Consider the following 19,792-nt stretch of genomic DNA (forward strand, 5'->3'; position numbering starts at 1 on the left):
CACACGTTTGACAAACGTCGCCACAATGCAATCATTCGCAAGTGTTAATTTAATCACCTTCAATACATCCCAGTTTCTATAATTCTACAAATTGTTTTGAATTTAATTGCGGATTAATTATGCATACCAAATGCAAGGCTTAAATATCACTCGTAAAACAGGGAGTGGCAAGGGTATAAGACCAGCATAGTCAACTCGGGGATCAAGACGGGAAGACTAAATCTTAGTGTAAATAAAATTATCCCCTCGTTCCATTTTCACTAAAATGCTCAAGGTAATTTATCAGGGAAGAGCACTAGGCCATTACGACTATATATCACTTGGAAAGGATAAGGAGTTAGAGATCACACTAACGTGATGCATCAAATGAACAAATGAGTGATTTGTTCATTTGATAAGGAGTTAGGATAGGACGGGAGAAAGGAATGGTGGCCAACCACTTGGATGGTCCGGGATTGAACGCCGACTTGCAAGAGGAGAGACCGTCGTTCTACCGTCCAGCCCAAGTGCTTAGTTTAACAGTCGATACAGTACACATCTTTATTGTGTACTGTATCGACTGTTAAACCAGTACACATCGACTGTTAAACCAGTACACATCTTTATTGTGAGCAATCCTCATCACTCACAAAGTTCACAATTTTAGTGGATTGCTGTAACACTAGTAGATTCTTTTACCCAGTTGCTACAGTTCACCTAGCAGTAAATAGGTACCTGGGAGTTGAGACAGCTGCTACGGCTGCTTCCTAGAAATATATGTAGTAGATATATTTCAAATAAATATATATTTCAAATAATATATATTTGATATGGTGATATATTTCACCATATCAAATAAAGCAAGGACAAGTATGAACATTTTAACTTAGCTTTATTGAAAGGAAAAATTGGAATCTATATGAAATACCATTCCCCGTAAAAGTAAAAATAAGGGAGAGTAAAAATACAGTAAATTGAAAATTAGTAAAACCTGGTTCGTCTAATTATTTTTATGTATATTATGAAGTAAAATCTAAAACAACGAGCCTCTGCACTTAAAATAAATTGTACAGATTGCACATGTGTACACAGGTTGCACGTGTGTACACAGGTTGCACGTGTGTACACAGGTTGCACGTGTGTACACAGGTTGCACGTGTGTACACAGGTTGCACGTGTGTACACAGGTTGCACATGTGTACACAGGTTGCACATGTGTACACAGGTTGCACATGTGTACACAGGTTGCACATGTGCAACGATGAAGATTAAGCCACCCAAGATGTGGCACGGCAGGAGTAGTTGTTATAGATTCAGCTACTCGGAACAAGTTCCAAGTAGCACGGGCTATGGTGAGCCCGTAGTGGACTTACCTGGCACAGGAGCGGTGCTGTGTGTGGCAGGAGTAAAATACACATGTTTTATCGATCGATTGATAAAGATTACGCCACCCAAGAGGTGGCACGGGCATGAATACCCCGTGTAAACATGTGTATCAATATCCACTCATTGATATCTAGAGTGCACCTTACCTGAATCCGTGTGAATGAAGTCATCGATGCCTAGCATGGCTTCGGGACTGTAGGGAGACGCCAGGACGGTGCTGTTTTGTGGGGAAGTACAGCCAAGGGACCCCAGCGACCCCAGGTCACTAGAGGAGGACACGTCGGAGGTGGCGTCGAGCCCAGGGTCTGGAGACGCCAGCCCCATACCTAACCCCATCTCGCCCAGGGAGCCCGGAGACGACACAGAGTACCCAGACAATGGCGACAACTGATCAAGAAAAATCCTGGTTAACTGAAGCTGTGTATATATATATTCTGAGGCATTAGTTATAATTTCCCCACTTTACAATTAAATACGATAACTAAATTTAAACATATAATTCACAGGCAGAAATAATTGGTTATTGTTTAGTGTGACACCATCACGAATGGCTGAACATGTACCCTAATATACGTATTCGTAAGAACTTGATTAAACTATGTCGACGTGTCGACAGATCCCGTTACCTGTTGATCAAGGGAGGAGTCGCTGGACATGCCGGAGTCTGACGCCCCGGAGTCTAGCACAGCGTGGAACGGAAGTCCCACCAAGTTCTCCAAGGAGTCCATGTCGTCTGGAGCCTCAAGAGTGGGAGTGGTAAGGGGGGTGGTGCTCAGGTTGGAGACCGAGGACTCCAGGGAGCCCAGAGACCCCAGGGTGGGGTTGTCCAGACCTGATGGCATATCACTTCCATCCAGAACCGACCGCAGGAGCTCATCCGCGTCCCAGTCAGTAGACTGTTGAGATAAAAAAAAAACTAATTTAGTCATCTATATAAGATATCATTACATGGCAAAGGATCACAATAGTTACCTAAAACTCTTTAACACTTGGGTTTAACACCTCCACAGATCTCTAGTATCAGCTCTTGATACTGGTAATGGCTCAAAAAGGGTCACCACTTACGGGCTATTCATGCCCGTGCCACCTTTTGGGTGGCCTAATCTTCATCAATCAATCAATTAGATTAAACAAACGTACCAGATCTTGTACCAGCAAGTCGCAGTAATCCCGGGCCCACATGGTTCACTCAGCAACAACTGCTGCACTTTATATTGTATGTAATAGTAAATCAGAAATTTCGACACAACGAAGTTTCGCGTCAGGTCAAGTTTACACAAGGGTAAGCAAGTCCTGTTCAATAGTCAAAAGCGTGTCGCTAGTGACAAGCACAGGCCACCATTGGGGGTGGAAGCAATGTAACGGCGCGAGATAGTGAGGTAATTCAAGCTGGTGCTACAGAGGATGGGGGAGAGCACAGAGCGATTGTGCCAGGCTTCGGGGATGGCCGGACGCAGAGTGACAACATGCTGGGTGAGGCCACACCTGCCCAAACTCTTATCACCATCACCACTACCATCTCTGCATGGTATCTTTTCCACACTAATCCAACCGCGATACCTTACTACCTTTCCATCTCTCTACTTACGCTCATCACTCCAAGATATACGCTCTGAAAGAAACACATAAATGATGCTAAATGCGGCGTGAATGATGGACAAGATGCAGGTGATCATAGTGCTTGCCCAGAGGAAGCTGGATCAGCATGTCTATCGAGGGCTTCCTGGCGATGGTCTTCATCTCGCTAACTCGCATTTTTTCTTCCAACACTAAAAAAAATAATATTCGTACCTTTCATATTCAATGTACAAACGAGTTACTTTGTAGCTACAGTTAACGTCATAACGCCTTCAATTCACGACTGTAATCGTCGAAAATGTCTCAAGTTTAGGTACACGGTTGTCAAGTGTCAGCATAACGAAGTTAAAAAATTTAGGCTTGTGTCGATGCTGCTAGGGGAGAGACCTGTCAGCATGAAAAGCCTTATTTAAAATGAACTTTGAAGCTAGACCAATTTGAATTGCAATGACCATACGCATATGCCATCATTAAAAACTATATATTATATATACATACCATGTGGCAATATAATCCGTGCGATTTCGCTACGAAACCCTTAACGGACTGTAATCAGCGAAGAGATGGCGGGCGTGTAGTTTAGTGCTATGACTACATGCCTGAGTGGTTTACCGTGTTAAACTGTAACAACTGTATCTCCTTGCCTCTTCCCCGGGAGGAAGGTATGTCCAGGTACCAGCTCAGAATTCGATTTATTCTGCAATTACTGTACTGTATCTGAACCAGTCGATCACAAGTCAAACGAGAAATATAGTGCTTTTAAGACGCAACGTGAATCTAAACTGGTACATGATTAGACATTTGGATTTACTTAACTATAGAACAGGTCGAAAAGCAGTACGTTTAGAAATGCTTCTATACAACCCACATCATTTTCAAACTTTGGGCTTAGCCTACGGTTAGGTTTTCCTGGGTGTACCACAGACAGATAATCGTAATGTATGTATCCGAGATGTAGGTTGATACCTGGTTGATGGGGTTCTGGGAGTTGTTCTACTCCCCAAGCCCGGCCCGAGGCCAGGCTTGACTTGTGAGAGTTTGGTCCACTAGGCTGTTGCTTGGAGCGGCCCGCAGGCCCACATACACACCACAGCCCGGTTGGTCCGGCACTCCTTGGAGGAATAAATTGAGTTTCCTCTTGAAGAATGTATTCCACACGGTAGCGATACTTTGGTCATATGATCCTATGCTGGAATGCACTAAACCTATACGGTAGGCCTGTAACAGTGCAGGACCAAAGCTGGTCATCTGTTCCCTCCTGGTATAACACGTGTCACTAATAGTCTAGTGTTTGTTATTTAAGTTTGATTTTAAAGGAAGTTTTTGTGTTCAGAGTTTGGACTTTTTAATAGGCTCTCACGCACATTTAAGCAAAAGGCATAATTTTCAGTCTCGGAAGCTGATAATGGGTGTAATAGCACACAGAACAAGACTAGCTGAGGAATGGGGGGCAGCACATGACTTTCCCCCCCCCCCCCAAGCATAAATTGGGTGCGTGTGGGGAGGGGGTATATACGTGTATATCCGTGTTTGCATTAGTAAATATTAGAGAAAGATGTGCGTGTTATGACGAAATATTCGGGCAACAAAGCCTGCCCGTCCCTCTTCCCTGTTCGCTCCGTCACCCACTTTCTCCGCTAGCCTATTCATCCTTTTGCCCAACATACTATTCGCTTGCCAACCCAGTGCACCTCCACCGTTTGCCTGCTCACGCAACACCACCGCTCGCATGCTCATAGCTCCCTCTTACATCTGCCCATTCCACACCTCCCTCTGCTCCCCTGCCCATATACACACACCTCACAGCAGCCTCATGACGGGGAGACATCTCCCGTCCACGAGGGTAACCATAGCCCGTGCTTCTTGCCCCGCTCCTGTGCCAGGTAAGTTACGGGCCCACCATAGCCCGTGCTACTTGGAACTTGTTCCGAGTAGCTGAATCTATAACAACAGCCTCATGACACAGATGTCACGACCTCTTTCGTAGGGTACAGTCGCACCTCCACAGATCTCCAGTATCATCTATTGATACTGGTAATGGCTCAAAAGGGCCACCATTTACGGGCTATTCATGCCCGTGCCACCTTCTGGGTGGCTTAATCTTCATCAATCAATCAATCCTCATGACAATGTTTCAACATTTCCTCACCCTCTTCTACCCTGTAACTAAATTATCGATATCTGTGACACTGTCCTCGCAGCCACAAGCTTTACAACTCGTTTTAAATACCTGGCTCCTGTTTGACAAGGACGAGTTTTTGGACGTTGGCAATACGTCTTGCTGCAGCAGCAACAGTAATAGTAGCTCACCACCAACAGGAACTGCAACAGCAACATCACTATCCAGTCCGTTCTCTTCAGTTGCCGGTGTACAAAATAATGGGTACTAAAACACGAATCCTAGCCACCCGTCTAACCTAACTAACCTACTCATAGACAACATGGGTATTTGTGAGCCTCTACTTTTCATAGTAACCCCTCTAACAGCCGCTGCAACAGTAGGAGCAGCAGCACCATCACCACAAGGAACAGCAGCAGCGCCCGTCACTCTAGCAAGTAACATCCGTGAAGAGGAAGCCATGCAAACCGCTGCTCTTCTATAATCTCAATGTAGGTCACCTTCAGACTCTTACCTCACGGCATCAGGTGCGACCTTTTCACTCCCCAGATCGTTTACCATACCATCTGGGAGTCTTGAACCTAACAGCGAGACTTTATCTATCCCTCTATAGTTCCCCGTTGCTCTAAGTTATAAGGCTTTCGTAGAATCTAACACGATAAAATATGGCTTCTTTTGCGGTGCTATGCCATATTTCCGAACCCTGGAGTGAACACTTATGCCAATCAATTTCTTTCTTTATTATGCACCCCATACCCATCCCGTGGGCGGTGGTGTAAAGGATTACAGAGGCACATAATCGGTTCAGGAACTGAACCCTCTAGTGCGTTTAGCTAAGCAAATAATTTTTGACGCTAGTTACACAACTATTAATGTTATATATACATGTACATATACTCAAACATACATGTACATATATGTACATATATATACATATATACATGTGCCGACGAGGAGAAAAACAAAAATTTGTACGAATAATGAAAATCTCCCTAAAACCATATATTTCTGGCCATTTGTACTGCTCATCTCATCCATATTAATTCGCCTTTCACCGCTGTTCAACACGACAATAATTTTTAAGAGACCATGTTCGACGCAAGCCTCCCAGAGGTACCTGTAGTGTACCTGTTATAGATTCTAGGAAATTTTCTACTCCCCAAGCCAGAGTTGGGGCTAGGCTAGTCTTTATTATTTCCTTAATGTCCATATTTAATTATTTAATAAAGCGTACAAATAAAACCTGTGATGATGTGATAACGTAATTGCTTGATAATTTGGTTTGTAGTCTGAGAAACCTGCGATATCATACTGTCTCAACTTTAAGGCTGACTGTGTGGATATATTCCGTCTACGACGCAGTTTTCAAAACCAAACGATAACCTGAAACATAAGGCTGACTAGGCACAAGGGTGTTCTAATGAACACTATTAGTGTTCTTATGGGAACGAACGAGAAGGGAGATTTGTTACAAAAATTATTAAACGGTCATCCAGGTACTGTGCATCTCGTACTTATCTAGTTGTGCTTGCGGGGGTTGAGCTCTGGCTCTTTGGTCCCGCCTCTCAACCGTCAATCAACTGGTGTACATGTTCCTGAGCCTATTGGGCTCTATCATATCTACACTTGAAACTGTGTATGGAGTCGGCCTCCACCACATTACTTCCTTATGCATTCCATCTGTCTACTACAAATGGATTTGTACGATTTGTACGAAATGGATTTACCACTACTGCTAGTAAAGCAAGTAGTAGTAAACCTTTTGTATTACCACATGTGTTATACACTTACATACTCCCCCTTCTTGCAGACATGATATGGCACAGAAAACGTGGGTTCATAACACCTCCAGGTTCCCATTCACCTGGGCTCTAGGAGACTCGAACCACGGACCCCCACGTGTGAGGCAGAAGCTCTATCCACTAAGCTATGAGTAGTCTTAATAAGGAAAGATTCCTTATATTGTTATACTTGGTTTCCTCTTACCTTTATCTTCTACCCTCATATTCTTTTGATTACACTCTTCACTACCGGTCTACCATCATGCAATCGTTCCACATGCCAAGACTATCACAAATTGCTCTCCTTTACTCTGACATTATATTGACTAATGCACTTCACATCTCTGTGATAATTTAATTTCAATTTTATCTGCTCTCTTAACACCACACATGCTTCTCAAGTTGCTCCTCAAATTCCTATGCATTGGGAATACGCCGCGCATAGATTCGAATCCTCATCACGGCTCCTGTGGACTTTTTCATTGATATAATTGCGTTACTGTGAGTTTTCTGTGTAACAGTATTGTTCACGTTCAAAGCACACATAATGGGTCTGCTCCACCAGTGGACCATGCAGACGTCCAGTGCTTCCATTACATCGAACACTTTATGTAGGGCATAAGTAAATCTGTATCTATGTATTTACGTATGTAGGTTAGCTTAGCATTTTAAAAGCACCGAATCACCTTCTGTGGTTGAGTGTTCAATAAACCCTTGAACTACATGTTTAACACATCCCTAACCCTGTCCATGGAGGACAGAAGAAAATGTATATATGTTGGTTAGCATTGTAAATGTGTGGCCACGTTTGTGGTAGAAAATAATAATAATAAAAAAAAAGTGCTTCCATTCCTATCTAATTGTCCCCAAGCCACTTTCCTTCCGTGAATGACCCAACACCCAACTTCGATTGCATAAATTTATGTTTTTTACCACCTACACGACCCCAGTCTTTAAACTGTTCGACCAACCTTTGACACTCGCCACCGGATGGTGACCAAACCAAGATGGTCCCCGTATCCATCCGGTGGAGACAATGAGTCACAATAACGTGGCTGTATATTGACCAAACCACACATCGGAAAGTGAAGAAACGACGACGAGTCGGTCCGTCCTTAGACCATTATCAAGTCGGTTACACGACTTGATTCAAGACGGACCGAACCGTCGTTGTTTCTTCACTTTCCGATATGTTGTTTGGTCCTCATACCTTCAGCCATGTTATTATGACTCATCGTCTCCGCCGGATGGATATGGGGGACCATAGAGACAAAAACCCACCAACACCACCTTTGTGCTCCACACCGCAGTATCATCAACCTTTTCATGTGTGTTTTATATGTATTTAATACTGAACATGCAGATGTACAGTAATCAACAATATAATCCTTACACCTAACCTGGGCCTTGGCACAAAACCCAAAGGAAGGATGCCTACGCTTAGTTTTACTTTTAACTAAATACTGTACAGCATTATAGACAAAAAACACAATTACGTGATGCATCAAACGACGCAGGTTCGAATCCTCGTCACGGCCCTCGTGGATTTGTTCACTGTACACCACGTTCCATTACTTAAACACACAACCCTTTCTACGTTCCCAAATATACTTGTGACACGCGGGGTAAACGTATTATCCCTGGCGACGTGAATGCATTTATTCATGAGGACGACGAGTAGTCAAAAGCAGCCCTTAGTCAGCACTATTGAGTCAGGCAGACAATCTTGTCGTGTTATCTGTCTCGTCTCCTACACTATCTTGTGTCCGCAGACCAACACAGTCACTGGCTATGTTGGTTTGCGTCCACCTCCCTCCCTCCCCTTCCCAGGCCCATCATCCATCCCTTAGTCCGTCTCTTCGCCCAGGACCACCTTCCCTTCCTCCCTATTCAGTCAGTCCATCCGTCTGTCTGTCCGATAGTCCAGGATCACTCTCCTTCCCATTTTTCTATCACCCAGGCCTAGCCTCCCTCTCTGCCCCTCCATCCCTTTGCCCAGGACCAGCCTCCCTTCCCATCATCATTGAGCCCTAGCAACTGGCAAAACCAAGGGGGGGGGGATTATCTGCAAATGAAGGAGGGGAAACTGCTTTGGGTGTTGGCGGGAGGGAAGATTGAGCAAGTGGAAGGGAAGGACTGTGGGAGGGGACGGGAAGAAGGGAGTTAGTTACATATGCAGGCGATGAGTCACAATAACGTGGCTGAAGTATGTTGAACAGACCACACACTAGAAGTTGAAGGGACGACGACGTTTCGGTCCGTCCTGGACCATTCTCAAGTCGATTGTGAGAATGGTCCAGGACGGACCGAAACGTCGTCGTCCCTTCAACTTCTAGTGTGTGGTCTGGTCAACACGAGTTAGTTACATGTTGCATCAGTAATATAACTATAGTAAATCAATCTGTGTGACCTGGCCAACAACAGCGGGCTCCCCCACCAAGGTCCACCGTGACACCGCGCCGGTTCCTCACACCAGCAACTTTCTCATTTTCTCCAAGTGTGTATACCCTCCCCCGCAACCCCCCATTCCCTCCTGTCTCCCTAAACCTCCCCGTCTCACCAACCAGGAGTCTGCCTTTTCAGAGACAAGCCATTCAATAACGACCTATTCCAAGCCACGACGCACTTTCTAATGTGCTGTGTATATATATGTATTAACACGATGTACTGAACGCGGTGAGAATAGCTTGAGCTACCTCATCCCTTTGTGTGTATTTTACCTCAAACTTATTTCAATTACAATTTCTAACGTTATAAATGGTGTCCTTGACGAGTGAATTTCCACAACTCGCTCTCCTCTGACATTGTCACCTCTGCCAGCGAGTACGTGAAGGAGACTTTTTTTTTCCTTTATAATATTTCCGGTTTGTATCCGGGAAGAGAAAGTGAGGTGTAGCGGAGGTAGACGTTATTAAACGCAGGGGCCCAAAGTTTTGATTTGACGGGCTCGCTATAGACCGTGCTACATGGAAATTTCGTTCAGAGTAGCTAAATCTAAGACAACAATTTTGATTTAGTAAAGATCCAGGCTCGTTGATTGAGTCACAGCCCCGCTCCTGTGCCAGGTAAGTCCACTACGAGCTCACCATAGCCCGTGCTACTTGGAACTTTCTGTTTTGAGTAGCTGAATCTAAAACATCAAGTCGTTGATCTATGGAACAGGTTACGAGGGATCACCGGATCGTTTCAAGTGGAGGTTAAAGAGAGTTTGCTTCGGTATAAATGATTCATGCTGGCTCGAATGAACCAATAAGCTTTCTGTAGTTTTGAATCGGTAACAACCCTGGTTCGGTAACAGGGTTGTTGATTTGTGGAACCAATTACCGCGTAACGTGGTGGAGGTGTAAGTAAGTAATTATCAAAAGAAGGCACCAAACCGGGAAGGCTATGTAGCACCATCAAAGTGCGAAATAACCAGAGGGCGCTAAATATCACCAAGAATGCCAATACGAGAACAGAAACGCATAAAGCGAACGACATCAAAAGTATCCGATTCACCAAGAATTCTATCGAGGAACAAGTGACCCCGAGGAACGTAGTGGAGGTGGGGTCCCTTGATTGTTTCAAACGTGGGTTGGACATGCATATGAGTGGGATTGGGTGATTATAAATTAGGAGCTGGCTCGTATGGGCCAATTGGCCTTCTGCAGTTACCTTTATTCTTATGTTATTATAAATATATTAATTTTAATCTGCCATGCAAATTAACAACGCAGCTTCGGAGGATGAAAGTAGGGAAGAACACCGAGTATAACAATATATACAATTCACAATTAAGAACAAGTAGGTCAGTCTAATTAGTAAGACAAAGGTAATGAGAGTTATCAGAGCACAGTGGAAGGTCAAAACGGAATATCATCGTCTGACTGGCAGGCGGAGAGAGAGAGAGCAACAGCTGCCTACCTTAATATATACCCTTCAAGGAGACCCGATAACACGGAGATAAGTATAGGAGACTCGTGGGAAAACTTGCTCTTAGCGTCTACCTACGTTCCTACGACTTGAGCCACTATACAGTAAGATACGTGGAAGCCATATTAAACTGGCCGTAGCCAGTCAAAACACACACTACACAAAATGGCTTGGAAAGACTACCACACACTCTTATACCACTTTAATCACAGTCGTTCTACCTATCGGAGCCGGTGGCTGAGCGGACAGAACACTGTACGCGTGATCCTGTGGTCCCGGGTTCGATTCCGGGCGCCGGCGAGAATCAAAGGGGGGAGTTTCTTTCAACCTGATGCCCATGTTACCTAGCAGTAAATAGGTACTTGGGAGTTAGTCAGCTGTCACGGGTTGCTTCCTGGGGGTGGAGGCCTGGTCGAGGACCGGGCCGCGGGGACACTAAGCCCCGAAATCATCAAGATAACCTGCTAACAACCATTAACGAATCTGGTAATAACTCCCCACCAAGATCTATGTTGATCATTAACATTTAACACTAATAAAAATGTTAACCTTCTCTCACTTGTGTAATTTAAACAGTTATTTAGTTAACAAACAGTTCGGGGGTTATATCTTGAGTTGATTTCGGGGCTTTAGTGCCCCCGCGGCCCGGTCCTCGACCAGGCCTCCACCCCCAGGAAGCAACCCGTGACAGCTGACTAACTCCCAAGTACCTATTTACTGCTAGGTAACATGGGCATCAGGTTGAAAGAAACTCTGCCCATTGTTTCTCGCCTGCGCCCGGGATCGAACCCGGGACCACAGGATCACGTATCCTGCGGGGTGTATCTAACTTGAAAAATTTGCTCACAAGGAGCGAGTTTATTAGGCAGCATATGTATCTGTACTGTACCTTTACTAAGTCTCTAGAGTTTGTATACTCTGCAAATCCAGCCAGGGGCCAGGTTGGTTTATTATGCACCCCATACTCATCCTGTGAGCGGTAGCGAAAAAAAAAAGAATTACAGAGGGCACAAAATGTCTATCATACCTCAACGGAGATTATTATATTAATAATTTCATCTATCCTTCACACTTTATAACTACAATGTAAGCTAGTTATAGAGAATGTTCCATTTCAAGAGCTATATATATTAACAGTAAGTCATTATACATGGTATTTCTTATCGCTAATACACAATTGTTTGAGCAGTAGAGATATTATAGTCATAGGGAAGCTGTTGACCAGACCACACGCTAGAAGGTGAAGGGACGACGACGTTTCGGTTCGTCCTGGACCATTCTCAAGTCGATGGTCCAGGACGGACCGAAACGTCGTCGTCCCTTCACCTTCTAGTGTGTGGTCTGGTCAACATACTTTAGCCACGTTATTGTGACTCATCGCCTGCATAGGGAAGCTGCTTCTTAGCTTGTCTTCCATCCTGTGAGCGATGATAACGCCACATGAGTATATACCAAGAACCCTGTTGAGTTGCTTATCCTGTCGCTCGTAACCCGACGCAGCTGGGGCTCTTAAATTAAATGTCAAGTGAAGAGACTATCTCACAAGGATATTGGCATTTGGCAGCCCACAAGCTCGCATTGTCTATCAGTTGCAAGATGGAGGAGGAAGGGGGATCTTAGGATTATATCTTTATCTGAAGTGAATGCTTTCCCACTTCAATGAGTTATCGATACTGCATATATGCTTCTTGGATAGGAGCTGACTTTAGGGTAGTGTTGCCATGCAGAAGACTGCTGTCGTCTCCATTGTTGATCTCCAAGGGTACTGGAAGACTTAATTTTTAATCCTGCAGACTCCTTTGCTCGACTGCCTAACTCCTGCCCACAGTGGCTGAGGTTATCAGATCCCTCGAACTGTATGTTTAACACTTCTCTAATCCTGTCCATGGAGGACAGAAGAAAATGTATATATGCTGGTTAGCATTGTAAATGTGTGGCCACGTCTGTGGTAGAAAATAATAATAAAAAAAAAAAAACTTATACTCATACTTCACATATCTTGTTGCTATGCTGTTTCCCCGTGGCACCTTTAACGTGTAGAATTTTGGTGTGTTATTCTTCGGCATGTCCATTATGTACAGTCTTTCCCTTAAAATGTCCTAAGCCCATGTACTGGTACTGATCTGATAATGTACTTTTCTTAATGTAACAAAAGAACGGATACCCGCGCCTCGGACACTTTTTTAGAGTGAGGGTGAAGGGGGAGGGTGAAGGAGTAGTAAAGATGATAGTGAAGTAAAGGAAAAGTGTCGACATGTAGACTAGTGAGTTACGACAGAAGGCGGGGGGGCTGTACGCCTTAACTGACATGGTGCATTGGTTTTTTTGTTTTTATGGATTTGTTTATTAACTTGGCTGAGCTTGCCCTCTCTTGTCAGGGAGGTGGTGAGTGTGTGTGTGGTTCTTCACATGTATAACCTGTTTGGTTCTTCACATGTATTTCAACATATATATCGGTATGTCCATGGGTGAATGCTGTGTAATATTCATATACAGGTGTGTTTACACACACACACACACACACACACACACACACACACACACACACACAACGTTACACTGTTTTGTTTCCAGGGTAATTTTTTCCATGGGTATTTTGTAGTCTATATTTCATGTCGGAATTATGTATTTTGGAATTTGGTTGCCTTCGAGTAGATCCAAGTTCTTGGGCCACTAGCTGTGGGAAGTTTCATCTTTGCGTAATATTTCTAGCATTGGATCTAACAATTCAATCATATTCCACACCCTGGTGGCTTCTAGTTCTAGTCCAGGGTTCAGTAATTGTATGTTCGGGAATTTATGAACCAAGCCTATTTTTGTTATGTATTTCGAACTACAGCAACACGGGCACAAGCCTGGGGCCAGATTCACGAAAGCACTTACGCAAATACTTACGAACGTGTACATCTTCCCTTAATCTTTGACGGCTTTGGTTACATTTATTAAACAGTTTACAAGCATGAAAACTTGCCAATCAACTGTTGTTATTGTTATAAACAGCATCCTGGTGCTTCGGAGCTCATTAACCGTTTCATAACTGTAAACAAAGCCGCCAAAGATTGAGAAGAGATGTACAGGTTCGTAAAGTGCTTGCGTAAGTCCTTTCATGAATCTGGCTCCTGACTATGGGCTAGCTTAGTGTCCAGCCCCACTTGTCTAGCAGAGGTGTGTGGCGTCAATGTGGCGCACTGCGGGATAGGCTGCCGCTGCAGGCTAGGCTGCCGCTGCAGGCTAGGCTGCCGCTGCAGGCTAGGCTGCGAGTCATATAAGTACAGTACAGCCATACTCAGTTCCCCGACACACCCCTACACGTTTGCCTCGTCTTGTTTCCCCTTATAGTTTCTACTAGTAGAAACTACGTGTAAATATGAGAAGAGTGTAACCGAGACTTTCATACTGTCAACACACTTTGGCTGGTTGCCCTGACGTCAGTACTGTGGCCGCTGATGCATACTGAGCATGAACGCACAACTTTTCTTTGCGCATTAACAGATTTATTTATAGTCCAAGGTTTAGTTACTTTTCCCCAGACTCAACCCTTCAACCCATCTAACCACAAGCGAGCGAAACGCATCGGACACGACCAATAACGTCCAGCGCTGGTTACAGAAAACGACAAGTGGAGGCCAAATGCTTAGATGAAGAGCATTTACGCCAACGTAAAACATTGTATTAAATTCACGGTGCGTTATAACAGCTCTCAAAATTACCTATATATATATAATGTTAAAAAACCAACTGCAGAGTTCTCCAGCACACGCAGAAACCCGGTCTTCCTAGCATTTCGGCTGATATTCACTCCAACAACTGCTAGGTAAATATGGGTGAACAGATAACGATGGGTAACAAACCATCTCTCCACTCTCAGAGGGATGAGTTATGCTCTAAACCTGCAGAAAACTTCACGTCACTGACTGGGAAACGGGTTAGATAAGACATGATTACAAAATAAAATTCCTCGTTGAAACCGAGAGCTAAAACAAGGACGTTTATTTTCAATAGGTGGTACACGAACAAGAGAATACTGATGAAGCCCAAGTTCAGTATCCACAAGAGGCATTGGGAAGATTATTTCCCGTGTCACAGTTGGGAACAAACCGAATGCACTGAAAAGTCTAGTTGAGGAGGCAGACTCCACACACAGCTTCACATGTAGATACGAGAGCCTAATATGCTCTGAAACCTGTACACCGGTTGATTCAATGTTGGGTGGCGGGTCCAAGGGGCCGAAGCTCAACCCCCCACAGGCACAATTAGGAGAGTACTTCTGTAGCATCCAAGTTATATATGCAGATTAGTTTTTTGTACCTAAACTTATATGAAATTACACATTGACTTATATATGACAACCTCTGTTTAATATGTGCTTCTCATAAACAGTAATGGCAGTAGCAATTGCTGCAACAAATACATACATGTATATGGTACATCACAAACCCTACGTTGTTATTTTCCATTAAAACTGCATATAAGTGATAACAGGAGACATTCAGTTCAACTCTCATACGTGGTTCTTATTTTGAGTACAATGCATAGTATTGGTTCCATGGGGTTCACGGATCCCCCCACTGGTAACCACAGGAAAAGCCTAACTTTACCGCAATGGTTAACACACACGTTGAGGGATGGATGGACCTTTTGTGCCCTCTGTAATGCTTTTGGGCTACCGCTCACAGGATGAGTATGGGGTGTACAATAAACTAGCCGCCTTCGGCGGCAACAATCAAATCAATTGAGGGGATGGGAACTTGGCGGGTACCAGCACTGCAGCGGACAGTGTTTCCATGTCGTGTCTTGGCCACTAGACACTGTTCACCAGAGTTGAACTCTGGCAGTGAGAGTGACATTGAGCACCAAAATAAAGAAATATCGCTTCACTCAAGTCAAGGAAACATTGTGACAGCAGAGTACAACACAAGGTCAGGTGCTATTAGAATCGTGTCAACGCTACCAGCGCCCCGCCCCCCCACCAATCGTATCACATTTACTCCAAAAATCTACCACTTGCGGGGCTATTCATGCCCGTGCCACCTCTTGGGTGGCTTAATCTTCATCAATCATTCATCAGCGCGCCCGTTATTGACGAGCGGTGACTTTGCTCTGCTAGGCTACGCTAGATAGTCTGAAGAACAATCCTGCATTTTGCACTTCCACAATGACAGACTAGCGACCTAAGGAGAACATCTCCACTGGTCAAAGGTTAAATAATGATGGGCATCATCTCAAACGTATTCGTGGCAAAACAAACACTACTTGCGGTACTCTATTCCAGACACTTTGAGTACCCCCCAAGGAGGAATACCTAGCCCGAACCTAATTAATGGCTTGATACGGGAAAAAGTTCCTATATACTTAGTTACACATCGTCATACTCAAAAGGAGTCACTGAGGGTGACAAACTGACTACAAACACCAGACGAAATATACTTACCGGTGACAGTTTCTCTGAACGGATTGGTTTCTCATAAGATCTATCTACACGTGAATCTCAACATGCATGAGAGCATATCAGTACGGCTGTGAATGTTACTTTTATTCCTTACTGTTCTTTCCCCATTAGCTCTGGTCCTGCATTTTTTTTTGTATTTAGAAGAACTATCAGGGGAAAGCGCCAAGCCATTATGACTAGAACTTGGAAGGGGTCATAGTAAGTATTTGGGATGGGACGGGGGGGAGGAAATGAAATGGTGCCCAACCCCTTGGACGATCGGGGATAGAACGCCGACCCGCATGAAGCGAGACCGTCGCTCTACCGTCCACCCTAAGTAGTTGGACATTTAGGGACATTCCGAATTTCCCAGTTAGGCTAACAACCATCGAATTTTCATCCGTGCATGTATATGCCCAAACAGCTTATTTAATTCATTTATTATGCACCTTATACGCAGCCTATGAGCCGTGGAGAAAATGTTAATAGAAACACAATGGGCTCAGGAACTGAAACCCAATATTCGCTTAGTCAAGCATGTTACGGCATTGATGAATTAGGTACACAGATAATTAACATATACATCAAGTCTATTCATAGTTTTAATTATTTAGCCTAATTAACAGGTTACAGTCACAATGTATTTAGGAACTGGGCTATATAAAATAAGTCCTACAGTAAGTAAGCAATTTACATTCGTAGAGAACTAGTCTTAATTTACCTCAAATTTATGAAGATGGAGAGTAGTGATCTAATTATAATTACTAAGAGATATCGTTATGATACATGGACATTATATAGATAGTAAGCTTCCACTGGTAGTTTTTGTTGTTGTTTTAGATTCAGCTACTCGGAACAAAAAGAAATAGAATGGTTGGTACCGCGTACAGGAATCCAGCCCCAGCGTGTCAATGGCTGGGGTGTACAGTGGGGGCCGTGTCAACGGCTGGGGTGTACAGTGGGGGCCGTGTCAACGGCTGGGGTGTACAGTGGGGGCCGTGTCAACGGCTGGGGTGTACAGTGGGGGCCGTGTCAACGGCTGGGGTGTACAGTGGGGGCCGTGTCAACGGCTGGGGTGTACAGTGGGGGCCGTGTCAACGGCTGGGGTGTACAGTGGGGGCCGTGTCAACGGCTGGGGTGTACAGTGGGGGCCGTGTCAACGGCTGGGGTGTACAGTGGGAGCGCCTCACACCGCGTACATTGGTGTCACACCGCGCCTCACACGCCTCGCGCCGTGTACAGTGGAGGCGCCTCACCCAAATTCAACCCACCATGCGAGTCTCGCCAAGGCGTTGTGTTTTTATTCCTCACACCATCCAGTATGGAGAGTTGAGACGACCAGGTTCGACTTCAAGCTGTTAATGAGGCTTGGACTGATATTTTTGCAAATTAACTACTGAACTTTTATAAAGCAAACCCGTTACTAATTTTATTTATAACCGGTTTCCGGAGCATTTTTTTTTCTCGTATAGCCCGGACCGGCTTCCACGCCATGCTATTGCTATTTGCAACCCAGTATTGCATTGGTTATCCTGGCGAATCCAGCACCTGAATATATGCAATAACCATGAAAATATTATGTCTACACATTTGCCTTCGTTAAAGGGTAAAGGTCACTTCACACACACACACACACACAAGACTTCGCTCAAACATTTTAAAACCTATTTTACCTAACGGAATACAGGAATATGTTTTGTAATTTAAAAATAAAAGACTAACAACGTACCTTTTCTAACAATTTCCTTGCAGGTACATTATTGCATTATTGTAGCTGTCAGCTTATTATTATTATTAACATCTTTATTGACAAAATTAATTACAATTTTGCCTAATCTGAGGATTTTGATAGTCTTATTAAATTGAGGATAATTCTGGTATTCACTGTCACGCAGGACAGAGTGTCATACATAAGACAATAGGTCTAAACTGTAGGCTGAAGCACATATATATCATGGTTACAATCAATGTTTTAATGTGTGGATATGTGAAAACAACTTTCTATTGTGCACTGCTTTATGCAAGTGATGGGTGTGGCATAAGCCCGTACGCACAACACCAGAATACAGTTAGGTCAGCCCCGATCCAACGGGCAGCCAGCCGCTTCCCCCACGCATCACTCCGCCACAGACCAAAACTAGGACACCGGCTGACTTCCAAACGTCCAGCTGGTGTAGCAGGAGACCGGTCCGGACATGCTTCTGTATTTCGGTGGTCATGAAGCTTGTGCTAGTTCGTTAGCTTCACATTGGGGGGGTTTTATGGACGACATATTCCATCTATACACAGATTTAATCACAGCTGTTTCATCGCAGATCCACAACGCCCTCCTTCCCCGGTCAAAACTAAAAATTCCATTCTCCTGTTTAGTTAGTACCTATTGTGACGGTCGTCAATTGTCAGAATTCGTACGTTCTTAGCTTTTAGATAGTAGTGTACTGACTAGTAAGGAATTATTTAAAAATAAATGAGGCTAAAACAAACTTAAATATTGCCAGGCCTAGTATAGCGCACACATGTACTATATTAGGCCTCAGATATCGTGTATTAGGCCTAGGAAGGTTAGGTTAGTTTGTCAGAGCAACACAAGAAAAAAATAGTTTTCCGGTTTGTCTAACTCAATAGTTCAGATTTGTTCTAATTTAGTTGTACGTCGAGATATATATATATATATATTAGTATATTTTGGTAGCAGTCTTTCCTGTAGACATATTTTATTAAATATGACCGAAAAAGTAAGATTAATAATTCTAACACGAATTTTCTCAATCTTTCGTACATTATGCTTCACTGTTGGAGGTAAATCAAAAATCACTTCTCCAAAATTCATTTTTATTTCTAGTCTGACGCGACACAGGCGCGTTTCGTAAAACTTATTACATTTTCAAAGACTTCACAAATACACAACTGATTAGAACTTGCATTTCCCTGATTTTATATCTACTTTTGAGTGAGGTGGGAAGGGTGATGTGGCATTACATTTGAGTGAGGTGGGAAGGATGATGTGGCATTAGAGGATATTAATAGGGTATTAAAAGTATCAACACAAGACAGAACACGAAACAATGGATATTGAATAGAAGTGTTTGTAGAAAGCCTATTGGTCCATATTTCTTGATGCTTCTATATTGGAGCGGAGTCTTGAGGTGGGTAGAATATAGTTGTGCAATAATTGGCTGTTGATTGCTGGTGTTGACTTCTTGATGTGTAGTGCCTCGCAAACGTCAAGCCGCCTGCTATCGCTGTATCTATCAATGATTTCTGTGTTGTTTACTAGGATTTCTCTGGCGATGGTTTGGTTATGGGAAGAGATCTCTTCCCATAACCAAACCATCGCCAGAGAAATCCTAGTAAACAACACAGAAATCATTGATAGATACAGCGATAGCAGGCGGCTTGACGTTTGCGAGGCACTACACATCAAGAAGTCAACACCAGCAATCAACAGCCAATTATTGCACAACTATATTCTACCCACCTCAAGACTCCGCTCCAATATAGAAGCATCAAGAAATATGGACCAATAGGCTTTCTACAAACACTTCTATTCAATATCCATTGTTTCGTGTTCTGTCTTGTGTTGATACTTTTAATACCCTATTAATATCC

The 19,792-nt window shown here is 43.8% G+C and overlaps 1 protein-coding gene across 5 annotated transcripts in view; it reads right to left on the minus strand.

The window, feature by feature from the left end:
- The window catches only part of LOC123766504 (uncharacterized), a 61,833-nt gene that overhangs the window by 21,125 nt on the left and 20,916 nt on the right, over positions 1–19,792 (minus strand). For 4 of the 5 annotated variants that reach the window (XM_045755710.2, XM_045755711.2, XM_045755709.2 and 1 more), the window contains 2 exons: positions 1,992–2,261; positions 1,512–1,752 (listed from right to left, as the gene is read on the minus strand). In XM_045755710.2, coding sequence (XP_045611666.1) covers positions 1,512–1,752; positions 1,992–2,261 — 511 coding nt within the window. Of the gene's footprint in view, positions 1–1,511; positions 1,753–1,991; positions 2,262–2,505; positions 2,821–19,792 lie in introns of those variants that run through there. The other variant, XM_045755712.2, reaches the window with a different exon arrangement.

The sequence above is a fragment of the Procambarus clarkii genome, chromosome 62 (genome assembly GCF_040958095.1).
Source record: "Procambarus clarkii isolate CNS0578487 chromosome 62, FALCON_Pclarkii_2.0, whole genome shotgun sequence".
Taxonomy (NCBI): domain Eukaryota; kingdom Metazoa; phylum Arthropoda; class Malacostraca; order Decapoda; family Cambaridae; genus Procambarus; species Procambarus clarkii.